Source organism: Pseudophryne corroboree, chromosome 3, assembly GCF_028390025.1.
Source record: "Pseudophryne corroboree isolate aPseCor3 chromosome 3, aPseCor3.hap2, whole genome shotgun sequence".
Classification (NCBI taxonomy): Eukaryota; Metazoa; Chordata; class Amphibia; order Anura; family Myobatrachidae; genus Pseudophryne; species Pseudophryne corroboree.
Genome location: NC_086446.1, coordinates 33,363,356 through 33,384,226, shown reverse-complemented (window position 1 = coordinate 33,384,226; position 20,871 = coordinate 33,363,356). Strand labels below are relative to the sequence as shown.

Here is a 20,871-nt window from a genome sequence, read left to right as displayed (position 1 = left end):
GGGGGTCCCTATATACACACATCATCTGATAATCACATATATACACTGTACTCAGTCACTGTGTGTCTCCTACAGATGGACCCAGTAACAGAGATACCCCAGAGAGATGTCCCAGTCCTCTGTATTCCCAGGATTGTACAGAGGAGAATCACAGGATCCCACAGGAGGATCAGGTAGGTGGGATTGAGTGTTTCTCCAAATACCAAAGTGACTGTCGCTATACGATGTGTAATGCGTCTGTGTGTTTCTTACACAGTGATATTATACTGCTTAGCTCAGTGACCATTTATTAGTAAGATGTTATTTACATTTTTTGTGTATTAGGGCGAGTATGTTACTTATTTTAAGATAGAAGATATAGATGGAGAAGAAGAGACGTATGTGACTGATATGAAGGCAGAAGATACAGAGGGAGAAGAAGAGACGTATGTGACTGATATGAAGGCAGAAGATATAGAGGGAGAAGAAGAGACATATGTGACTGATATGAAGGTAGAAGTTATAGATGAAGAAGAAGAAGAAGAAGAGATGCATGTGGGGAGTGATCAGCAGTGTAAGGAGGAGGAAATACCTACAGATATCAGCACAGGTGAGTAATAAACACTTATTACAGAACAGATTTGTGATGGTGTTGCCGCTCTCCAAGACGGAATATCTGCATTGTGGGGGATCACCATTGGCTCATAGACACTATGTCCGGCATGTAATTGAAGCCGATAATGCTGCCCGGTAAATGAACGCATCGCAACGGACATTACAAATGTGCGTCTATTTTCCGGAACTTGGGCAAATGTATTGGCATGCAACTATTTTGCGTCTTTATCATCTCTGATCTGAGGTGTTGAGGTATTTAGACTAGAAAACGTCTGATATTTACGGACCAACCGGAATGCGTCTTAAATGTATGTGCATCATTTTCTGACCTATCTGAATGCATTTTTTAGTACACAGTTGCGAGAGAGAGTTACCCATTGGCCCTCAAAATTCACATGATTAAAGAATCACACATCCTATATTAACCACACACCCTTCATTTTATCCTTTGAAAGGTTGTAGGCGTTTTTGAGAAGAGCAGGTGGTTTAAGAGTGAGGAGATAGCAGTGGTTGGCATTTTCTGAGTAGGCATGGCATCCAGGCAAATGGGTAGAGAGAGTAGGAGGAGGCTGGTAGAGGAAGCCATGTCCCAGCAGCAGCCTGTGTCTGACATAGAGGCAGGAGAGGAGAAGGAGATGCAAGAGACAGCTGAGGAGGATACTGAGGAGGACGAGGATGAAGAGGCTGGAATATCAGCACATGGCAGGACCAGGACTGTGCGCAGTGTAAGGTATTTGTTTGAGAACTGCACTCTAGTCCATACCATGGTGCAAGTGTACCCACGCCTGCTGGGTGAACAGGCGTACAGGACTCCTGCATCCCAGAAGAAGGCTATGTGGAGGTCGATCCAGGGCATGGTTAATGCGGTCTGTTTCTGCCGTCGGGACCTGAAGAAGAGATATGGAGACACCAAGATGGTCCTGAAGGGCAAGATGGATGAGGAGCGCCACCAAAGTCTCAGGACAGGAGGAGTACAAGCCCCACCGGTCCACTGCATGGCCTTCGAAGAGGAGTTCAAACAAATCATCCCCCCGAAGGTCCTCCCAGGAGTGCATATAGTGGACACAGACCGCCCAGCATCCCCACCTAGTCCTGGTAAGTTAACAGAAACTGTTATTTGCTGAAATGTGAAAGATATTCCTATGATAAAAGGAGATTTATGGTAAGACTTACCATTGTTAAATCTCTTTCTGCGATGTACCCTGGATTCCACAGGGAATAACATCTGGTTGTAGAGTTGGATCTTGATCCGAGGCACCAACAGGCTAAAGCTTTGACTGTTCCCAATATGCACTGCACCGCCTCCTCTATATCCCCTCCTCCAGGCACAAGCTCAGTTTGTTAACCAGTCCAATGCAGTAGCAGGTAAGAGAGACGGTAGATGTTGGCCACAGAGAACCACATTCTCACGACAGGAGAAGGGACCAGCGGCTAATGCCATACAAACCCAAAGAAGCTAAGTGTGTCAGGGTGGGCGCCCTGTGGAATCCAGTGTACCTCGCAGAAAGATATTTAACTATGGTAATTCTTACCATAAATCTCCTTTTCTGCAGCGAGGTACACTGGTATTCCAGAGAGAATAACATCGGGGATGTCCTAAAGTAGTTCCTCATGGGAGGGGACACACTGTAGCGGGCACAGGAACCCGGCATCCTGGGAGGTGGAAGTATCAAAGGCATAGAACCTGATGAACGTGTTCACTGGGGACCACGTAGCCGCCTTGCACAATTGTTCTTTGGACGCGCCACGGGGGCCGCCCAAGAAGGTCCAAAAGACCGAGTAGAATGGGCCTTGATAGCAGCAGGAGCTGGGAGTCCAGACTGCGCATAAGCTTGTGCAATCACCATTCTAATCCGTCTGGCCAAAGTTTGCTTATTCGCAGGCCTGCCACGTTTGTGAAAACCAAAAAGGACAAAAAGAGAATCTGACCTCCTGATGGAGGCAGTCCTCGCAACATATATACGGAGAGCTTCTACTGCATCCAAAGACTGCTCTTTGGAGGATAAACAGGGAGAGATAAAGGCCAGAACCACAATCTCTTGGTTAAGGTGGAACGAGGACACCACCTTAGGTAGATAACCCGGGGTGAGTTCGAAGAATTGCACGGTCACAATGAAAAATCAGAAAGGGTGAAAGACATGACAAAGCGTCTAAGTCTGACACCCTCCTAGCAGACACAATAGCCAGCAGAAACACGACCTTAAGGGTAAGACATTTAAGGTCCACAGACTCCAGAGGTTCAAATGGAGACTCTTGTAGGGCATCGAGAACAATAGACAGATCCCTTGGAGCCACAGGAGGGACATAGGGAGGCTGAATCCCTAAAACACCCTGAGTGAAAGTATGAATGTCAGGAAGAGACACAATTTTTCTTTAAAACCACACTGACAAGGCAGATATATGAACCTTGAGGGAGGCCAGACGGAGACCTAAATCTAGGCCTTGTTGCAGAAAAGCCAAAAGTCTGGCCGTGCTGAACTTGTATGCATCATAATTCTTAGCCACACATCAGGTGAAGTAAGAATTCCAGACCCTATAATAAATCCGAGCCAAAGCCGGTTTACGGGCTTCAACATAGTTTGAATGACCGCCTCAGAAAATCTTTTGGCCCTTAGGAGTGAAGCTTCAAGAGCCACGCCCTCAAAGCCAGTCAGCTGGAACTGCTTGTGCACGTTTCCCGGGAAAAATTATGTAAAAATGACATGTACCGTACGTGGAGCATTTTTACAGGGGTTCCGGCCCCCCCCCCCCCCCCCCCCGGAAGTGTCAATGAAGAGTTCAAAAATTAAAGTGGCAAAAATTGAAAAGTGTTTATTGCAAATGTGCTTGAAAAGTTTCTTATTGTTGTGTAACATTGTCGTAAACAAACTCGGGCAAAAAAAAAAAAACACCTCTAAATTTGAGAGTTTTAGAGCAGTTTTGTGGGGATGTAGTTATGTAACCGGTGGTCACATTACCGACGGCTACATCCTGCCCCCCCCTCTAAATCCCGACAGTGGCATGCCGACTAGAAGGGCTATTCCCACTCTCCGGTGGCGGCAAGCTGCATACCCATCCCGTTTTGTGTCCGACTTGCAATATCGGACTTCATTACTTTTGGCAGAGTTGTAAACTTAACATGGCGAAAGCATCTAGAATCAACATTTTATCAGTCTCTCTACTTTAGAGCCGAAAGCGTCCGAAAAAGCTGGTTTGCATTAGCCAACTTTGCAAAATGACCAATGTTTGCAACAGTAGCAGACATTTTGCCGTTATTGGCTTCCATTACATCGCATCCTGTCTGTGAGAAACATGATGGTGTTATGTAGGAATGAATGTCTGCACCGTGATGGGATCAACATCTGCTTGTGAGACACATGGGACCTTTGAAGATGTGTTCACAAAGCAGTAGTGATATCACATAACTAACATCCACACTACTCACCTGCACTGTGATAGCTTGGGCACTGATGCATATAGAACTATATTAGTGTGTGAGGGGCCTCCTACTATTTTGCTTTCCGTTTGTGGAGAACTGACCTTAGATAATAGCCTTGGTGTTCTCATAGGCCACTAGGACAAGTTTGATATCTCACAAACTTATCAAATAGACCTGTTTCTATTTTAAGCCAGTGTTTTATATGTGCAGTCCTATTGAGTGTAATAACCTGTAGTTGTGAAATTAAAATAAAACAACTGAACATCTTGATCTCACTAACAGTATGAAAATTTGTTCCTCAAGGCAACAAAAATCTATTTTCATATTTTATTTCCAGCAGGTGGAAGCACAAGCGGGAAGACCTCAGAGGGAAATCTCATTTTGTCTTCAAATATTAAAATAGAAGATAACATCACCCAAGATTTTCCGGGAGACATCCCCATATCTCCAAATGTACATCCTGTACCTCACAGTGCTGATATATCATCTGGTCCCTCTGATCATGGAAAATGTTCTCCCAATTATTTAAATATTGGTACTCCTAGTGCTGGTCTTACAGGTAATTCAGTATTTACCTGCTCTGAATGTGGTAAAAGTTTTGTAAGTCAGTCAGTGTTTGTTACACATAAGAGAAGTCACACAGGTGAGAGGCCGTTTCCATGTTCTGAGTGTGGGAAGTGTTTTACACTGAAATCAAATCTTGTTACACATCAGAGAATTCACACCGGTGAGAAACCATTTCCATGTCCTGAGTGTGGGAAATGTTTTACACAGAAATCACATCTTGTTCTACATGAGAGAAGTCACACAGGTGAGAGTCTGTTTCCATGTTCTGTGTGTGGGAAATGTTTTACACAGAAATCAACTCTTGTTAGACATAAGAGATGTCACAACGGTGAGAAACCATTTCCATGTCCAGAATGTGGGAAATGTTTTACACAGAAATCAGCTGTTGATAGACATCAGAGAAGTCATACAGGTGAAAAGCTGTTTTCATGTTCTGAGTGTGGGAAGCGGTTTCTACATAAATCATATCTTGTAATACATGAGAGAATTCACACAGGGGAGAGGCCATTTCCATGCTCTAAGTGTGGAAAAAGTTTTTCTGTGAAATCAGAGCTCGTTAGACATGAAAGAAGTCACACCGGGGAGAGACCATTTCCATGCTTTACATGTGGACAGTGTTTTTCTCTGAAATCAGATCTTGTTAGACATGAGAGAATTCACACAGGTGAAAGGCCGTTTCCATGTCCTGAGTGTGGGATGCGTTTTATAGATAAATCAAATCTTGTTAGACATTTGAGAACTCACACAGGTGAGAGGCCGTTTCCATGTCCTGAGTGTGGGATGCGTTTTACATACAGATCAGTTCTTGCTATACATCAGAGAAGTCACACTGGTGAGAAGCCATATTCATGTCCTGAGTGTGGGAAATGTTTTAGACAGAGATCAGTTCTTGTTACACATCAGAGAAGTCACACAGGTGAGAAACCATTTCCATGTTCTGAGTGTGGGAAGTGTTTTACACAGAAATCAAATCTTGTTAGACATGAAAAATCACACAGGTGAGAAACCATTTCTATGCTCTTAGTGTGGGAAATGTTTTACACAGAAATTAGATCTTGTTACACATCAGAGAAGTCACACAGGTGAGAGACCGTTTCCATGTTCTGAGTGTGGGAAGCGTTTTACATGCGAACCAGTTTTTGTTAAACATGAGAGAACTCACACAGGTGTGTAACCATTTCCATGTACTGAGGGCCTGATTGAGGTTTGTATGCAAAATTGACAGAGCATTTCCCAGATAAACGATGCATGCGCACCAGGCAGACCATATGATCTAAAAGAAACTGATATATCCAACGCTCACAGGCCCAGTGTAGGAGCTACCGGCGGTGAGCAGGAGTCCATATCGGCACTTAGGCCGGTCTGCCCTGTGTGTGATCGGGCATCTTTCTTTCATAGCTAGCGTTAACTTTATCAGTAATTTCTTCGGCAGGGTCCACAGGTTATCCACAGGATAACAATGGGATATGATGAAGCGACAGCGGATTTGCACCAATTGGTCAAATCTTTCCGGCCTCCCAGCATGCAACCGGCCCGACCATATATCCCCACCTCCTGGCTCAGGCAAATCAGTTTTTTGTTTGGTGCGGCAGGAGCCAGACCATGGTCAGAGGGCCGCTGGTTTTTAGCAGCCCTAAGCTTTCTTATTTTATTTTTATAGTCTTAATATTTTTCTGAGCAATCTTTCTAAACAGCATCTTATACGTACCTTAGAAAGAGTCGCTTCAACAACTCTCCGCTGGGTCGCGACAATGCTTACCCACAAGTACAGTGCTGTTTTGGCGGGCGTCTGTGTCGGATATACTAGCAGGTCCAGCAGATGTTACCAGGCTGTGGCTGGAGCACGGGGAGAAGGTCAGGCATTGGTTCCACTTAGAAGGGGAATATGGACACAGCCGCACTGTTTTGGGAGGAGACTACCAAACAGTCGCTGACGTGGCTGCCACCTCGGGTGCTCCAGCGCTAGGCCTTAGGGATCAGAGGCTCCAGGATTAGTATGAGGCCACGATACCTAGGATTGATGTCAGCAGTGGGGAGTCAGGTGCTCTCCTGGCCGCCCCTCCCCCACCCGGTTCATGACCAGTTTCCTCCGAGTCTCCCACAATGAACTGTTTCCCGCTTCCGTCTCAGATGCTGTACACAAAGGGGACCCAGTCGCAGCATAGGCGGCTGTGTGACTGGTGCGTCTGTGTTCACTGAGCGTCTGTTTCACTATAGGTTCATGGAGCGGCAGTGTACACTAGTAGCGTCTGGATCCAGTTAGCTAACATATTAATCGGTCCTGGAAGCGAAGTGAGTCTCCCTGTATCCCACTCTACTGAGTGTGGGTAATACAGCACTAAGTCTCTATCTACCTTTTTGAGTATGAATAGTTAGATAAGTGCCTATTGCATATGAGTCTGTATACATTTATTGTTGTTTCTTACGCAATGCGTCTGAATACGGTAGATCTATTTTAACATGATTCAGTAATATGTTCTACATACTTGGAATGTAGTTGATGATGTGCTCGTATTGCTTCTTATACTAATGTATAACATGTGACTGACTGCTAGTGTGATTGCTGACTTTACTATATTCTGTCAGTTTTGTTCTATTCCGATTCTCAATGCTAGTGCATGGGTAGGGTCGGATTGTATGTCACTTTAAAAATCTTAAAGTGATTACAGTCACAAATTGTGCAGTACACTGTGGAAGTGTTTGATTATTTATCATGTCTAAGAGTGGCAACGGTGAGGAAGATACACTCACAGCAACACCAACACTCATATCATGTTTGTCTTGCAAAGCTGTGTTATCCTCTCAGGATCTGGTTCGGGATGGTTTGTGTGCAAATTGTTTTAGCTTTCACCAGGGGTTCTTGAAAAATACATGGAGATTCAGGTGCCGGTTGGTCCACCTTGGGCTATGTTTGCACAGACTTTATCATGTATACCTGAAAGGATAATTTTTATTGCTAAAAAGATATATTTGGTAACTACAGCAGAGAGCTGATCACTGTGTGTTTATTGCTAAAAAGATATATTTGGTAACTACAGCAGAGAGCTGATCACTGTGTGTTTATTGCTAAAAAGATATATTTGGTAACTACAGCAGAGAGCTGATCACTGTGTGTTTATTGCTAAAAAGATATATTTGGTAACTACAGCAGAGAGCTGATCACTGTGTGTTTATTGCTAAAAAGATATATTTGGTAACTACAGCAGAGAGCTGATCACTGTGTGTTTATTGCTAAAAAGATATATTTGGTAACTACAGCAGAGAGCTGATCACTGTGTGTTTATTGCTAAAAAGATATATTTGGTAACTACAGCAGAGAGCTGATCACTGTGTGTTTATTGCTAAAAAGATATATTTGGTAACTACAGCAGAGAGCTGATCACTGTGTGTTTATTGCTAAAAAGATATATTTGGTAAATTGTTAAGTGGATTAATATCTGTAGTCAGCAAAAACCTTGTGATTGACTGGGGCTTAGTGATCTCACAGTTGGTAGTTGATTATCACCTTTTGGTTGAGGGTTGCTGTGTGGGGGAGGGGGTGTAATCACAAAGAGCATGTGTTTGTAGACTTACTTAACCAGTATAGTATAGGACGTCAGGCCTATAAGGACGTTGCAGTGACTAGTGTATGAAGTGGCTAGTTATTAAGTGGCAGCTAATATCAATAGCAGTGTTATACCTGTGTTAAACCGAAGGAAAACAGAAGTCAAACAAACTTACAAATTAACAAAAGGCCTGCATTACAACCTAAAAACTCTGGAACTTTATGTGGCCTCTCCTCGCCTCAAACATGAGCACACCAAGACCATGCTTACAACCTCTCTGTCTGAGAACATCAAGTCTGTCCCTGGGCCTAACCATCAAGATGAACAGGGAACTGTGGGGGAAGAGCACCAGGACCGGGATCAGCAGGGACATCCCCATTGCGTCTGAGTATGCCCCCCTCATTCTCATACCCAACCGAACTAAGATCTGATCAAAATGTTATCCCACTCCTACTTCTGCCACTAGTTACCTGCTATTGTGTTTTTTTTTTTTTTTTTATTTTTTCTCTCCATTGCTCGCTTCCAACCCACCATGTGTTTTCCTGTAATGTTTACCTCCACTGATTTCACACCTTTCCATTGTGCCCTACATGCAGGGTACATCATACTATTACATAAGCATCAGTTTTCCCATATATGAACTTGGCCCTTGCATGGCTCACCTCCCACAGTGTAACCTTCAAAGTGCGCCCAACATGGCTGCCCCATATGGTACACTTGTGGATGGGATGAAAAAATACATGGACCTTGTGGTTTTGTTGGAACCCTACTCTAAACTGTAGGACTCTGAAATCACCCCCATTTTGTGTCATCTCTTCTAGGGGTAGACTATTCCACCTGGGTAATCCTACGCTTAGCGCCCAAGATGGCTGCTGCACTTGGTACCTATAAGGGTGGAATACACAACCCTTGGAAGTTATTACCCAAAATGCCTTCACCAATCCTGCGTTATGCTTTCTGTGGACTTAAGATTTTTCTTTTATGTCTGTGTTGCTTGTCTATTGTTGTATTACTCAAATCCTCTGTATCATGTGCATTGTTTTTGATGTCTGTAAAGCGCCTTGAGTCCTGTTGGAGAAAGAGCGCTATATAAATAAAATTATTATTATTATTATTATTATTATTTCTCCAACTCGTGTACCAGGGATAGGTTACTTGATTAACCCTTACATGCAGCTTCCCACCTGTGGTGTATCATTTCCAGCAGCTGCCTCTCAAAAGAAACATGCTGACAAGCCGGTGTTAAGTATATCTTCATCCTCACAGGCTACACATGGTTCAGATGAGGATTGATCGGAGGATGAAAGCTCAATTAATTTAACTTCGGCATACGAAGAGTAGGTGGAAGGTCTCAGCTCAGTGGATATATAGCTGAGTTAATTAACGCAATGAAAGCCATTCTATCCTTAGAAGATTCAGCGGAGCCTGTGTTAAAAACCAAGGCACCTGTGTTTAAACGTCCCAAAACAGTTAAGACTGAGTTTCCAGGGTCAGATGATAGAAATCATGGAAGAAGCTTGGCCGAGGCCTAAAAGTTTAGAATTCCTAAGAAATTGAATTTTAATTATCCTTTTCCAGCTGGGGATTGTTTAAAAAGGGAGGTGGCTCCTAAAGTAGATATGCATGTGATTCAATTAGTGCAAAAATCTATATTACCTTTGTCTTCAACATCATTAAATGTTGTCACGGATAGGAGGGTGGATGGTTTTCTAAAAAACATTTTTTCCCCTGTCTAAGGCAGTCATAAGGCCAGCCATGGCTTCAGCTTCGATGGCAAAGACAGTGGCTGCCTGGGCTGATGCATTGGATGGGGATTTTTCAATAGTATCTAGAACAAAATCCCATATAGCACATATGAAACAGGCTGCAATGTTCTTGGAACAAGCAGCATTGGATATGGGTACTATTGCCTCCAGGGTATCAGCTTCAACAATAGCTACTCGCAGAGCAGTTTGGTTACGTATGTAGAAAGCTGATTAAGAATCTAAGAAGGTTTTGGAATCTTTGCCCTTTTCTGGAGATATTCTTTTTGGTAAAGAATTGACAATTATTTTGGAGTCAGAAGCAGACTCCAAGAAAGTAAAGCTTCCTTCCACATACAATTTCAAACCTAAATTCTGGCTTTTTGGCCCTTTCGGTCTAAAGGAAAAGCTAAAGGTAAAAGTGATAGCAGGCAGTCCCAATACCACGTCTGGTAAGACTAAAAAGCATTGGGCTACCAGGGGACCGGTCGGTAAGACAGACAAGCCATCGGCCTGATGGTGCGGGCCTCCACCTGGGGGATCCCAGGGTGGGGGGCCGACTTCTTCAGTTTGCACAGATCTGGCAGCAGTCTACAACAGATGCCTGGGTGCAGGAAGCGATATCTCTAGGTTATGCTTTTGCCTTCGAGAGGCACCCTCCTCAAAGGTGTCTTTGTACCAGCCGTCTCGGGTATAGATGAAGGCCAGGGCTTTGCAAGAGGCAGTTCAGAAATTGCTTCAGTCAGGAGTAGTCATTCCAATTCCTCATGCACAACGAGGACAGGGTTTTTACTCCAACCTATTTCTGTTCCAGCCATTCTCAATCTCAAAGTGCTGAACAAATACATTTGGGTGCCTCGGTTTCACATGGAGACTTTACATTCCATCATTTTGGCCATGGAGCCAGGGGATTATATGGTATCCCTGGATATACAGGATGCTTGCCTACATGTTCCTATAGCACTGTCCCATCAGTGCTACCTCAGGTTCGCTATCCTCCAACAGCATTTTCAGTTCCAGGCTCTACCTTTTGAGTTATCCACAGACCCCAGAGTATTTACCAAGATTATGGTGGTAATGGCAGCTTATCGCTGCCAGCAGGGGATAAGAATTTTTCCATACCTCAACGATCTTTTAATCCTGGCACAGTCGCAGGAATTGCTCCTATGTCATCTGCAACAGACAATATCGTGTCTGCAGACCCACGGGTGACTCATAAATTGGGCGAAATTGTCTCTGGTTTCATCACAGTGGATGACTCACTTGGGGGCTGTACTGGATTCAAGTCTTCAGAGAGTAATGTTACCTCTGAACAAGATATCCAAGGTTCAGTCAAGGATTCAGGACTTGCTACACAGTCAGTGCGTGTGATGGGATTCATAGTGTCAACATTCTACATTGTGAAGTATGCACAATTCCACTCAAGGCTTCTGCAGCGTCTAATGGAATGGGTTGCATCAGATGATAAAAACACAGACGATGGTTCTTATGATAGAAGTAAGAAGGTCATTAGCCTGGTGGTTACAGACATCCCATCTGGACAAGGGGAGACCCTTTTGGATATCAGATTGGGAAATTCTGATTACAGATGCCAGTCTCCAGGGCTGGGGAGTAGTGTCAGGAAGGTTGTGTTTCCAGAGGCAATGGACCAAGGAAGAAGGTGGCCTGCCAATAAATATATTGGAACTTCGGGCCATATACATGGCACTGATTCAGGCAAAGGACAGTCTTCGGGGAAAACCAGTCCAGATCCGCTTGGACAATGCGACGGCAGTAGCGTACCTCAACCATCAGGGAAGTCACATACTAAAGTGGGCAGAACTTCATCCAGCCTTGTCCGCAGTGTTCTTTCCGGGAGTCCTAAACTGGGAAGCGGACTTTCTCAGGCAAGCAAATGGGCTGTACACCTGGAGGTCTTCCAGACTCTAGTAGACAAGTGGGGGTTGCCAGAGATAGCTCTTATGGCATCCTGTCTGAACAACAAAGTTCTTGTATCCGGGTCAAGGACAAAGGATCCCAGAGCAATCTTTGTGGATGCCCTGTTGGTGAGATGGGACTTTCATCTGGCTTATGTGTTTCCTCCAGTCAACCTATTACCCAGGGTAGTGAGAAAGATAAAGCAAGGAAAGGTGCCGTGATACTAATAGCTTCGGCTTGACCCAGAAGGCTATGGTACACAGATCTGCAGAGAACGTCGATGGATGCTCCACTTCTGCTCCCTCAACGTCCAGATCGACTGATGCAGGGATCTTAAATAGTTCACAGTTAAAGATCTCTTTCTACTGGCTATGGCGTCAGCTAGAAAAGTATGAGATCTAGAGGCATTATCATGTCGTTTCCCAGTTCTCAGAATTAGATCTGGGTATCTTCCGAAGGTGGTTTCTAAATTCCACCTTAATGAAGAAATTGTAGTCCCAGCTTTCCAGGTACTGGACCTTTCTGCGGGAGATGCATCGCTGGACGTGGTCCGTGCATTAGGGTTCTACGTGGATCGTACCAGTGCCATCAGAAAGACAGAGTCTCTCTTCATTCTCTACAGATTTCACAAGAGAGGATGGCCTGCTGATAAGCAGACACTGGCAAGATGGCTTTGGATGACGATTTCAGAAGCATATTCTCAGGCTGATCTCCCTGTTCCGGCTAATGTCTCTGCTCACTCTACTCGTAAGGTAGGTCCATCATGGGCAACAAAACGTGGTGCTTCAGCAGAACAGATATGTAAGGCAGCCACATGGTCTTCCATTAACACATTCATTAGACATTATGCCTTGGTTACCTTTGCCTCTCATTAGCGTCCCCATCCATATATTCCTTTGGGAAATCCCATTGTTATCCTGTGGATAACCTGTGGACCCTGCCGTAGAAATATGTTATAGTAAAAACTTACTGTTGATAACGGTATTTCTCATAGGTCCACAGGGATCCCACCCCGACGCACCTGATTTGAGGATCGTTTTACTCACTAACCTCCTCCTTCTTGTACGGAAAGGTGTGCATGTGTGTTCTTATCATCTGATTAGGGCTATCTATGATGCTCCTGCCTTGAGCTTTGGAATACAACTGATTTGCCTGAGGCAGGGATATATGGACAGGCCCGTTGCATGCTGAGAGGCCGGAAATCTTTGACCAATTGGTGCAAATCCGCTGTCGCTTCATCATGTCCCATTGTGATCCTGTGGACATAGGAGAAATACCGTTATCAACGGTAAGTTCTTACCATAACATATATTTATCTTACAGTAGCGTTTCTGTGTGATGGGTACAGGCGAGCTGGCTTTCACTCTCCAATCAGTGAGCCTTGGGGGCCCGTGACTGTGGTTGTCCTTCCTTGCACAACTTCTTGTAGTACTAACCACTGCATACCAGGAGCACCGCACAAGTCCTGCTGTTCTGGAGATGCTCTGACCCAGCTGTCCAACCATCACAATGTGGCCCTTGTCAGTGTTGCTCATGTCCCTACACTTGTCCATTTCTCCTGCTTCCAACAAATCAACTTTAGATACAGAGGGGGGGAATTCAAATGTTTGAAAAGTCAGTTGGGTGTCTGTTTTTGCCCGTGTATTAGATAGGTAAAAAACAGACACCCCATCCCTGGACAGGAGCCATTATAATAAGACAAACAGTGTTACGTCACCTGTCAGAGGTGTTAATGTAATGGCTGATCAGTGTCTACATCTGTCTGCAGTAAATGCTTAAAAAAGCAAAGAAAAAACATTCAAAAAGCAAAAATGTTAAAATCTTGGGTAACTACAATGATGTAAGCTGAATTTGGGGCGCGGGGATATTAGTGTGTGATGTACATAATGAGAGGATGATGATGGAACACTAAGAGAAGGGCAGTATAGAAGAAGTGACATGTAATATACTGCACGCATCTGATATACTGTATATACACAGTATGGAGTTTTCTATGGCATGTCTCTGCTAAGAGTAAAAGGTACTATTAGAGAATAGGATTATACACATCACACAATGACCTCCTGTGACTGGGAAGGAGCAATGACTGATCGGACTGCACTGACCATGGGGAAATAATGTGACTGGTGAGATAATGGGAACAGAGACTGGAAGAGGGAAAGTGTTTGTTACTCAGCGCTGTATATGGTGTTTTCTGGCTGCACACTGCTTCATTTCTGCAGCTGATAAGTATTTGATTGAATTCCTTGGTTGATTGGGTCACTCATTATGAAATACTGGAAATACAACAGGAAATTTACCCTGAGGAATTTGCACGTCTGCACTGAAACGTGTCATGTTCCGCTGAGTATAATACCTAATCCAGCCGTCTCTGTTACCGGTGTACATGTAATACAGACGCAGCGTCACTGAGTAACCTGCACCAGAGTAACAGCTGTGTATAACACCTAATCCAGCCGTCTCTGCTACCGGTGTACATGTAATAAAGACGCAGCATCACTGAGTAACCTGCACCAGAGTAATAGCTGTGTATAACACCTAATCCAGCCGTCTCTGCTACCGGTGTACATGTAATACAGACGCAGCGTCACTGAGTAACCTGCACCAGAGTAATAGCTGTGTATAACACCTAATCCAGCCGTCTCTGCTACCTGTGTACATGTAATACAGACGCAGCGTCACTGAGTAACCTGCACCAGAGTAATAGATGTGTAAAACACCTAATCCAGCTGTCTCTGCTACCGGTGTACATGTAATACAGACGCAGCATCACTGAGTAACCTGTGCCAGAGTAATAGCTGTGTATAACACCTAATCCATCCACCTCTGCTACCAGTGTACATGTAATACAGACGCAGCGTCACTGAGTAACCTGCACCAGAGTAATAGCTGTGTATAACACATAATCCAGACGTCTCTGCTACCGGTGTACATGTAATACAGATGCAGCGTCACTGAGTAACCTGTACCAGAGTAATAGCTGTGTATAACACCTAATTCAGCCGTCTCTGCTACCGGTGTACATGTAATACAGACGCAGCGTCACTGAGTAACCTGCTCCAGAGAAATAGCTGTGTATAACACCTAATCCAGCCGCCTATGCTACCGGTGTACATGTAATACAGACGCAGCGTCACTGAGTAACCTGCTCCAGAGTAATAGCTGTGTATAACACCTAATCCAGCCATCACTGCTACCGGTGTACATGTAATACAGACACAGCGTCACTGAGTAACCTGCACCAGAGTAATAGCTGTGTATAACACCTAATCCAGCCGTCTCTGCTACCGGTGTACATGTAATACAGACGCAGCATCACTGAGTAACCTGAGCCAGAGTAATAGCTGTGTATAACACCTAATCCAGCTGTCTCTGCTACCGGTGTACATGTAATACAGGCGCAGCGTCACTGAGTAACCTGCACCAGAGTAATAGCTGTGTATAACACCTAATCCAGCCGTCTCTGCTACCGGTGTACATGTAATACAGACGCAGCATCACTGAGTAACCTGAGCCAGAGTAATAGCTGTGTATAACACCTAATCCAGCTGTCTCTGCTACCGGTGTACATGTAATACAGACGCAGCATCACTGAGTAACCTGCGCCAGAGTAATAGCTGTGTATAACACCTAATCCATCCGTCTCTGCTACCGGTGTACATGTAATACAGACGCAGCATCACTGAGTAACCTGCACCAGAGTAATAGCTGTGTATAATACCTAATCCAGCCGTCTCTGCTACGGGTGTACATGTAATACAGACGCAGCATCACTGAGTAACCTGCACCAGAGTAATAGCTGTGTATAACACCTAATCCAGCTGTCTCTGCTACCGGTGTACATGTAATACAGACGCAGCGTCACTGAGTAACCTGCACCAGAGTAATAGCTGTGTATAACACCTAATCCAGCTGTCTCTGCTACCGGTGTACATGTAATACAGATGCAGCATCACTGAGTAACCTGCACCAGAGTAATAGCTGTGTATAACACCTAATCCAGCCGTCTCTGCTACCGTTGTACATGTAATACAGACGCAGCATCACTGAGTAACCTGCACCAGAGTAATAGCTGTGTATAACACCTAATCCAGCTGTCTCTGCTACCGGTGTACATGTAATACAGACGCAGCGTCACTGAGTAACCTGCACCAGAGTAATAGCTGTGTATGACACCTAATCCAGCCGTCTCTGCTACCGGTGTACATGTAATACAGACGCAGCATCACTGAGTAATCTGCACCAGAGTAATAGCTGTGTATAACACCTAATCCAGCCGTCTCTGCTACCGGTGTACATGTAATACAGACGCAGCGTCACTGAGTAACCTGCACCAGAGTAGTAGCTGTGTATAACACCTAATCCAGCCATCTCTGCTACCGGTGTGCATGTAATACAGATGCAGCATCACTGAGTAACCTGCACCAGAGTAATAGCTGTGTATAACACCTAATCCAGCCATCACTGCTACCGGTGTACATGTAATACAGACGCAGCGTCACTGAGTAACCTGCACCAGAGTAATAGCTGTGTATAACACCTAATCCAGCCGTCTCTGCTACCGGTGTACATGTAATACAGACACAGCATCACTGAGTAACCTGCACCAGAGTAATAGCTGTGTATAACACCTAATCCAGCCGTCTCTGCTACCGGTGTACATGTAATACAGACGCAGCGTCACTGAGTAATCTGTGCCAGAGTAATCGCTGTGTATAACACCTAATCCAGCCGTCTCTGCTACCGGTGTACATGTAATACAGACGCAGCATCACTGAGTAACCTGCGCCAGAGTAATAGCTGTGTATAACACCTAATCCAGCCATCTCTGCGTCCCTGCTACCTGAGTACATGTAATATAGATGCAGCGTTATGGTGAGATTACCTGCACATTACATCAGAGGGGCAGTTACATGTTCTGTATGACAGCATCACGGCTGTGTCTCTCCATATGATCCTGCAGTGTAGGCACATTCTGTAACCCAGATGCCGTGATGTCATCCCATTACGTAAGAGCCTCCCAATGTTATACGTCTCTGATACCCTCTTACCTGCTGATAGCTGTGATAATTCGCTGAAGATTTGTTTTTATATTGAATATGTCTTTAAAGCTGTTTCTTTTAATAAAATGCTGGTAAAGGATCTGCGAGGGAGTGTTTTTTTTTATATCGGTGCTCAGGTGAAATGGTCTGTGTATCTAGGGAAACACTGACCAATCACTGCTCCCAGCACCCTGAAAGCCATTGTGGTTACAGTTACATATACAGTAGTTAAGGGTGATTCCGTGTCAAATCAACACACTTTTTGTTACATTTTTACATCACCAGCTCATATTTTCAGAGAATTTGGTATATGGGAAGTATATATGTACAGTTGTGCTCATAAGTTTACATACTCTAGCAGAATTTGTGATTTTCTGGCCATTTGTCAGAGAATATGAATGATAACTCACAAACTTTTCTTTCACCCATGGTTAGTGTTTGTGTTATGATTCCAGTACTCCTGGCCGGAGGAGATCTTAAGACAATGGCCAGAGCACTGGAAGGGGAATGCTGGTTACGGGAGCAGGAAAGCCTAGTTGCCCCTGGCGCCCTAACTCTATTGTCTTACCCGTGCTATCGGAAATCCCTTGCGAGACTATGGTTTCTTGAGCCCCTGGCAGCCACGTTTGAAAGGCGGATTATGTCTGCCCAACTCCGGTGCCCCCCGGTCTTAGTGAGAGACAAAGGGAAATCCGAGGCAGGATGATGACAAGAGGACCTCTGACTAACAACAGGCCAAGGGCAACAAGCCAACCAACCAAACTTAAAGTATGCGCGGAAAAACCGCCAGATAAAAGGACAACCAAAATCCACTAGTCCGTACTCCTACCCAGCACCGCTGGATACCAGAGTGGATCTGTGGGAGCGGAATCCTCCGCAAAAAGCTCCGGAACACAAATAACAATTAATGAGTAATAAAGCGGCCAAGCCGCAACACACGGCTACGCCGCCACTCACGAACACCACTGGATGTTTAACGGTGCTCAGTCAGGACTCCAGGAACAGATGACGACTTCCGAGTGCAGGACAACTGAGGACAGGAACGACCGGATAAAGCAGGACTGGAAACACTCTCAGCAAACAGATACAGCATACAGGAAGCTATTACCGGCGTCTGTGAGAAGTCCAGAGAGTGCATATAAACGGGAGTCCTCCAATCAGGTGCTTGACAGGGCTAATTACCAACATGCCGTGCAGCTGCCTTGCTGCACGGCCAGGAAACAGGTGTGGGTTCATTAGACTCTGGACCCAGCAACGGGGAACGCGGTCCGTCAGTGGCGTCCCCGTTGCTAGGGTCCGTGCGCCCGGCGTCTAGCGTTGCCAGGGAGCCGGCGGCTGTCCGCGTACGGCGTCCCTGGTTGCTAGGCGCCGGGCCGCACCGACGAGCGGACCCCGGCGCCTAACAGTACCCCCCCCTTGAGGAGGGGTCAAGGAACCCCTAAAGCCAGGCTTCCCAGGAAATTCCCGAAAAAATGCCCTCTTGAGCCTTGGGGCATGAAGATCCTTATCCAGGACCCAGGACCTTTCCTCTGGACCATAACCTCTCCAGTGAACCAGAAAATAAAGCCGGCCCCTGGACAACTTGGAATCGAGAACCTTCTCCACCAGGAACTCCTGTTGTCCCTGTACGTCCCCTGGAGGTCTTCCCTGAGAGATCTTCCGAGGAAATTTACTGGAAGAAATGTATGGCTTCAACAGGGAGCATTGAAACGTATTACCAATCCGAAGAGATTTTGGTAAACGTAACCGGAAAGCAACTGGGTTTTTTTTAATAATATGAAATGGTCCAATAAATTTGGGGCCCAATCTAGCTGAGGTTTGTCGAAGTCTAGTGTTACGAGTCGACAACCATACCCTGTCTCCCACCTTAAAAGTGCAAGGACGTCGGAGCCTGTCAGAAATTTTTTTCTCTCGAAATGCCGCTTTTCTGAGAGCAAGGTGCACTTTTTTCCAAATGACTCTGAGATGAGAGGTTAAGGTTAGCGAGGAAACAGAAGAATGTTGAAAAAAAGAATTAGCTCTGGGGTGAAAACCAAATACTGAAAAGAATGGAGACACATTAGTGGAGGAATGACAAGAATTATTGTAAGCAAACTCCGCCAAAGGAAGAAACTCGGACCAATCATTCTGGAGTTTGGCTGAGTACAAACGCAAATACTGTTTTAATGATTGATTAACTCGCTCGGTCTGCCCGTTGGATTGGGGATGGTAGCCGGATGTTAAAGACAATTTAATCTTTAATGAGGCACAAAAAGACTTCCAGAATTGTGCAATGAATTGTGGACCCCGATCAGAAACAATATCAGTGGGCAACCCATGAAGTCTGAAAACATGGTGGAGAAACAAAACAACCAATCCCTGGGCAGATGGCAGTCGGGGAAGAGCAATGAAATGGGCCATCTTGCTAAAACGGTCCACCACCACCCATATGACTCGGAGTCTGGCTGACAGAGGGAGGTCTACCACAAAATCCATGGAAATATGAGACCATGGCCTGAGAGGAACATTTAAGGGCATAAGTTGCCCGATGGGCAAGGAACGGGGAACCTTATGCTGTGCACAGACCTGACAAGAAAAAACATACTCCTTAATGTCTTTAGAAAGACCAGGCCACCATACTGAGCGGGAGACTAATTCCAAAGTCTTAGAGATCCCCGGATGCCCGGCAACTTTGCTATCATGAAACTCAGTCAAAACAGTAGCTCTCAAAAACTCAGGGACGTAAAGACGACCAGCAGGAGTATTTCCAGGAGCTTGATGTTGAAGCTGCTTTAACTGGGTAAATAAATCCTGTGTGAGGCCTGCCCAAATGACTGAAGACGGAAGTATGGGAGTAACAGGACTGTTATTATGAACTGGAAGAAAACTGCGTGACAGGGCATCCGCCTTGGTATTCTTGGAACCTGGCCTAAAAGTGATAATAAACTTGAAACGAGTAAAAAATAAAGCCCAACGAGCCTGCCGGGCATTCAGCCGCTTAGCTGATTCGATGTACTGAAGATTTTTGTGGTCAGTCAATACTGAAATGGTATGTGTTGCTCCCTCAAGCCAATGCCTCCACTCCTCGAAAGCCCATTTAATAGCCAGTAAGTCCCGGTTACCAACATCGTAGTTGGATTCAGCGGATGAGAATTTCCTGGACATAAAGGCACAAGGATGTAGTTCCAGAGACTCCGGATCCTTTTGAGATAGGATAGCCCCCACTCCAACCTCCGAGGCATCAACCTCAACAATGAAGGGCAATTCTGGGTTGGGATGTCTGAGGACTGGAGCTGAGACAAAAGCTTGTTTCAAGGCCTGAAAGGATAACTCCGCTTCACGTGACCAGTTGGTAGGATCCGCTCCCTTCTTAGTCAGTGCCACAATGGGAGCAACCAGGTCGGAAAAAGAATGAATAAATCTTCTATAATAATTCGCAAACCCTAAAAAGCGCTAAATAGCTTTTAAGTTGGTGGGTTGCGCCCAACTAAGGATGGCTTGGAGCTTCTTAGGTTCCATACAGAATCCCCGAGGGGAAATAATGTACCCTAAAAAGGATACCTCCATGACATGAAACTCACACTTCTCCAGCTTGGCATATAGATGATTTTCACGTAATTTTTGAAGAACCTGACGCACCTGGGTAACATGTTGTTCAATTGAGTCAGAATAAAACAGGATGTCGTCTAAGTAAACGACCACGAATCTTCCTAGAAAGTCACGGAGCACATCGTTAATGAGATCCTGGAAAACTGCCGGAGCGTTAGACAAGCCGAACGGCATCACCAGATACTCGTAGTGACACGACTGAGTACTGAAAGCCGTCTTCCACTCATCTCCAGACTTGATTCGGATGAGGTTATACGCTCCCCTCAGGTCAATTTTAGAAAAAATCACAGCCGAACGCAGCTGATCAAAGAGGACAGAAATCAGCGGCAGAGGATAAGTATTTTTAACTGAGATCTTATTCAGGGCTCTAAAGTCAATGCAAGGTCTGAGTGATCCATTTTTTTTCTCCACAAAGAAGAAGCCTGCACTTAAAGGGGATTTAGATGGCCTGATAAATC

The 20,871-nt window shown here is 45.1% G+C and overlaps 1 protein-coding gene across 2 annotated transcripts in view; it reads left to right on the top strand.

Annotated features, from left to right (window-relative positions):
• The window catches only part of LOC135054612 (gastrula zinc finger protein XlCGF26.1-like), a 48,416-nt gene extending 31,491 nt beyond the window's left edge, over positions 1 to 16,925 (top strand). For both annotated transcript variants that reach the window (XM_063957806.1, XM_063957807.1), the window contains exons 5-7: positions 76 to 173; positions 325 to 589; positions 4,350 to 16,925. In XM_063957806.1, coding sequence (XP_063813876.1) covers positions 76 to 173; positions 325 to 589; positions 4,350 to 5,581 — 1,595 coding nt within the window. In that variant the 3' untranslated portion in view covers positions 5,582 to 16,925. The remainder of the gene's footprint in view (positions 1 to 75; positions 174 to 324; positions 590 to 4,349) is intronic.
• The last annotated feature ends 3,946 nt before the right edge of the window (positions 16,926 to 20,871 follow it).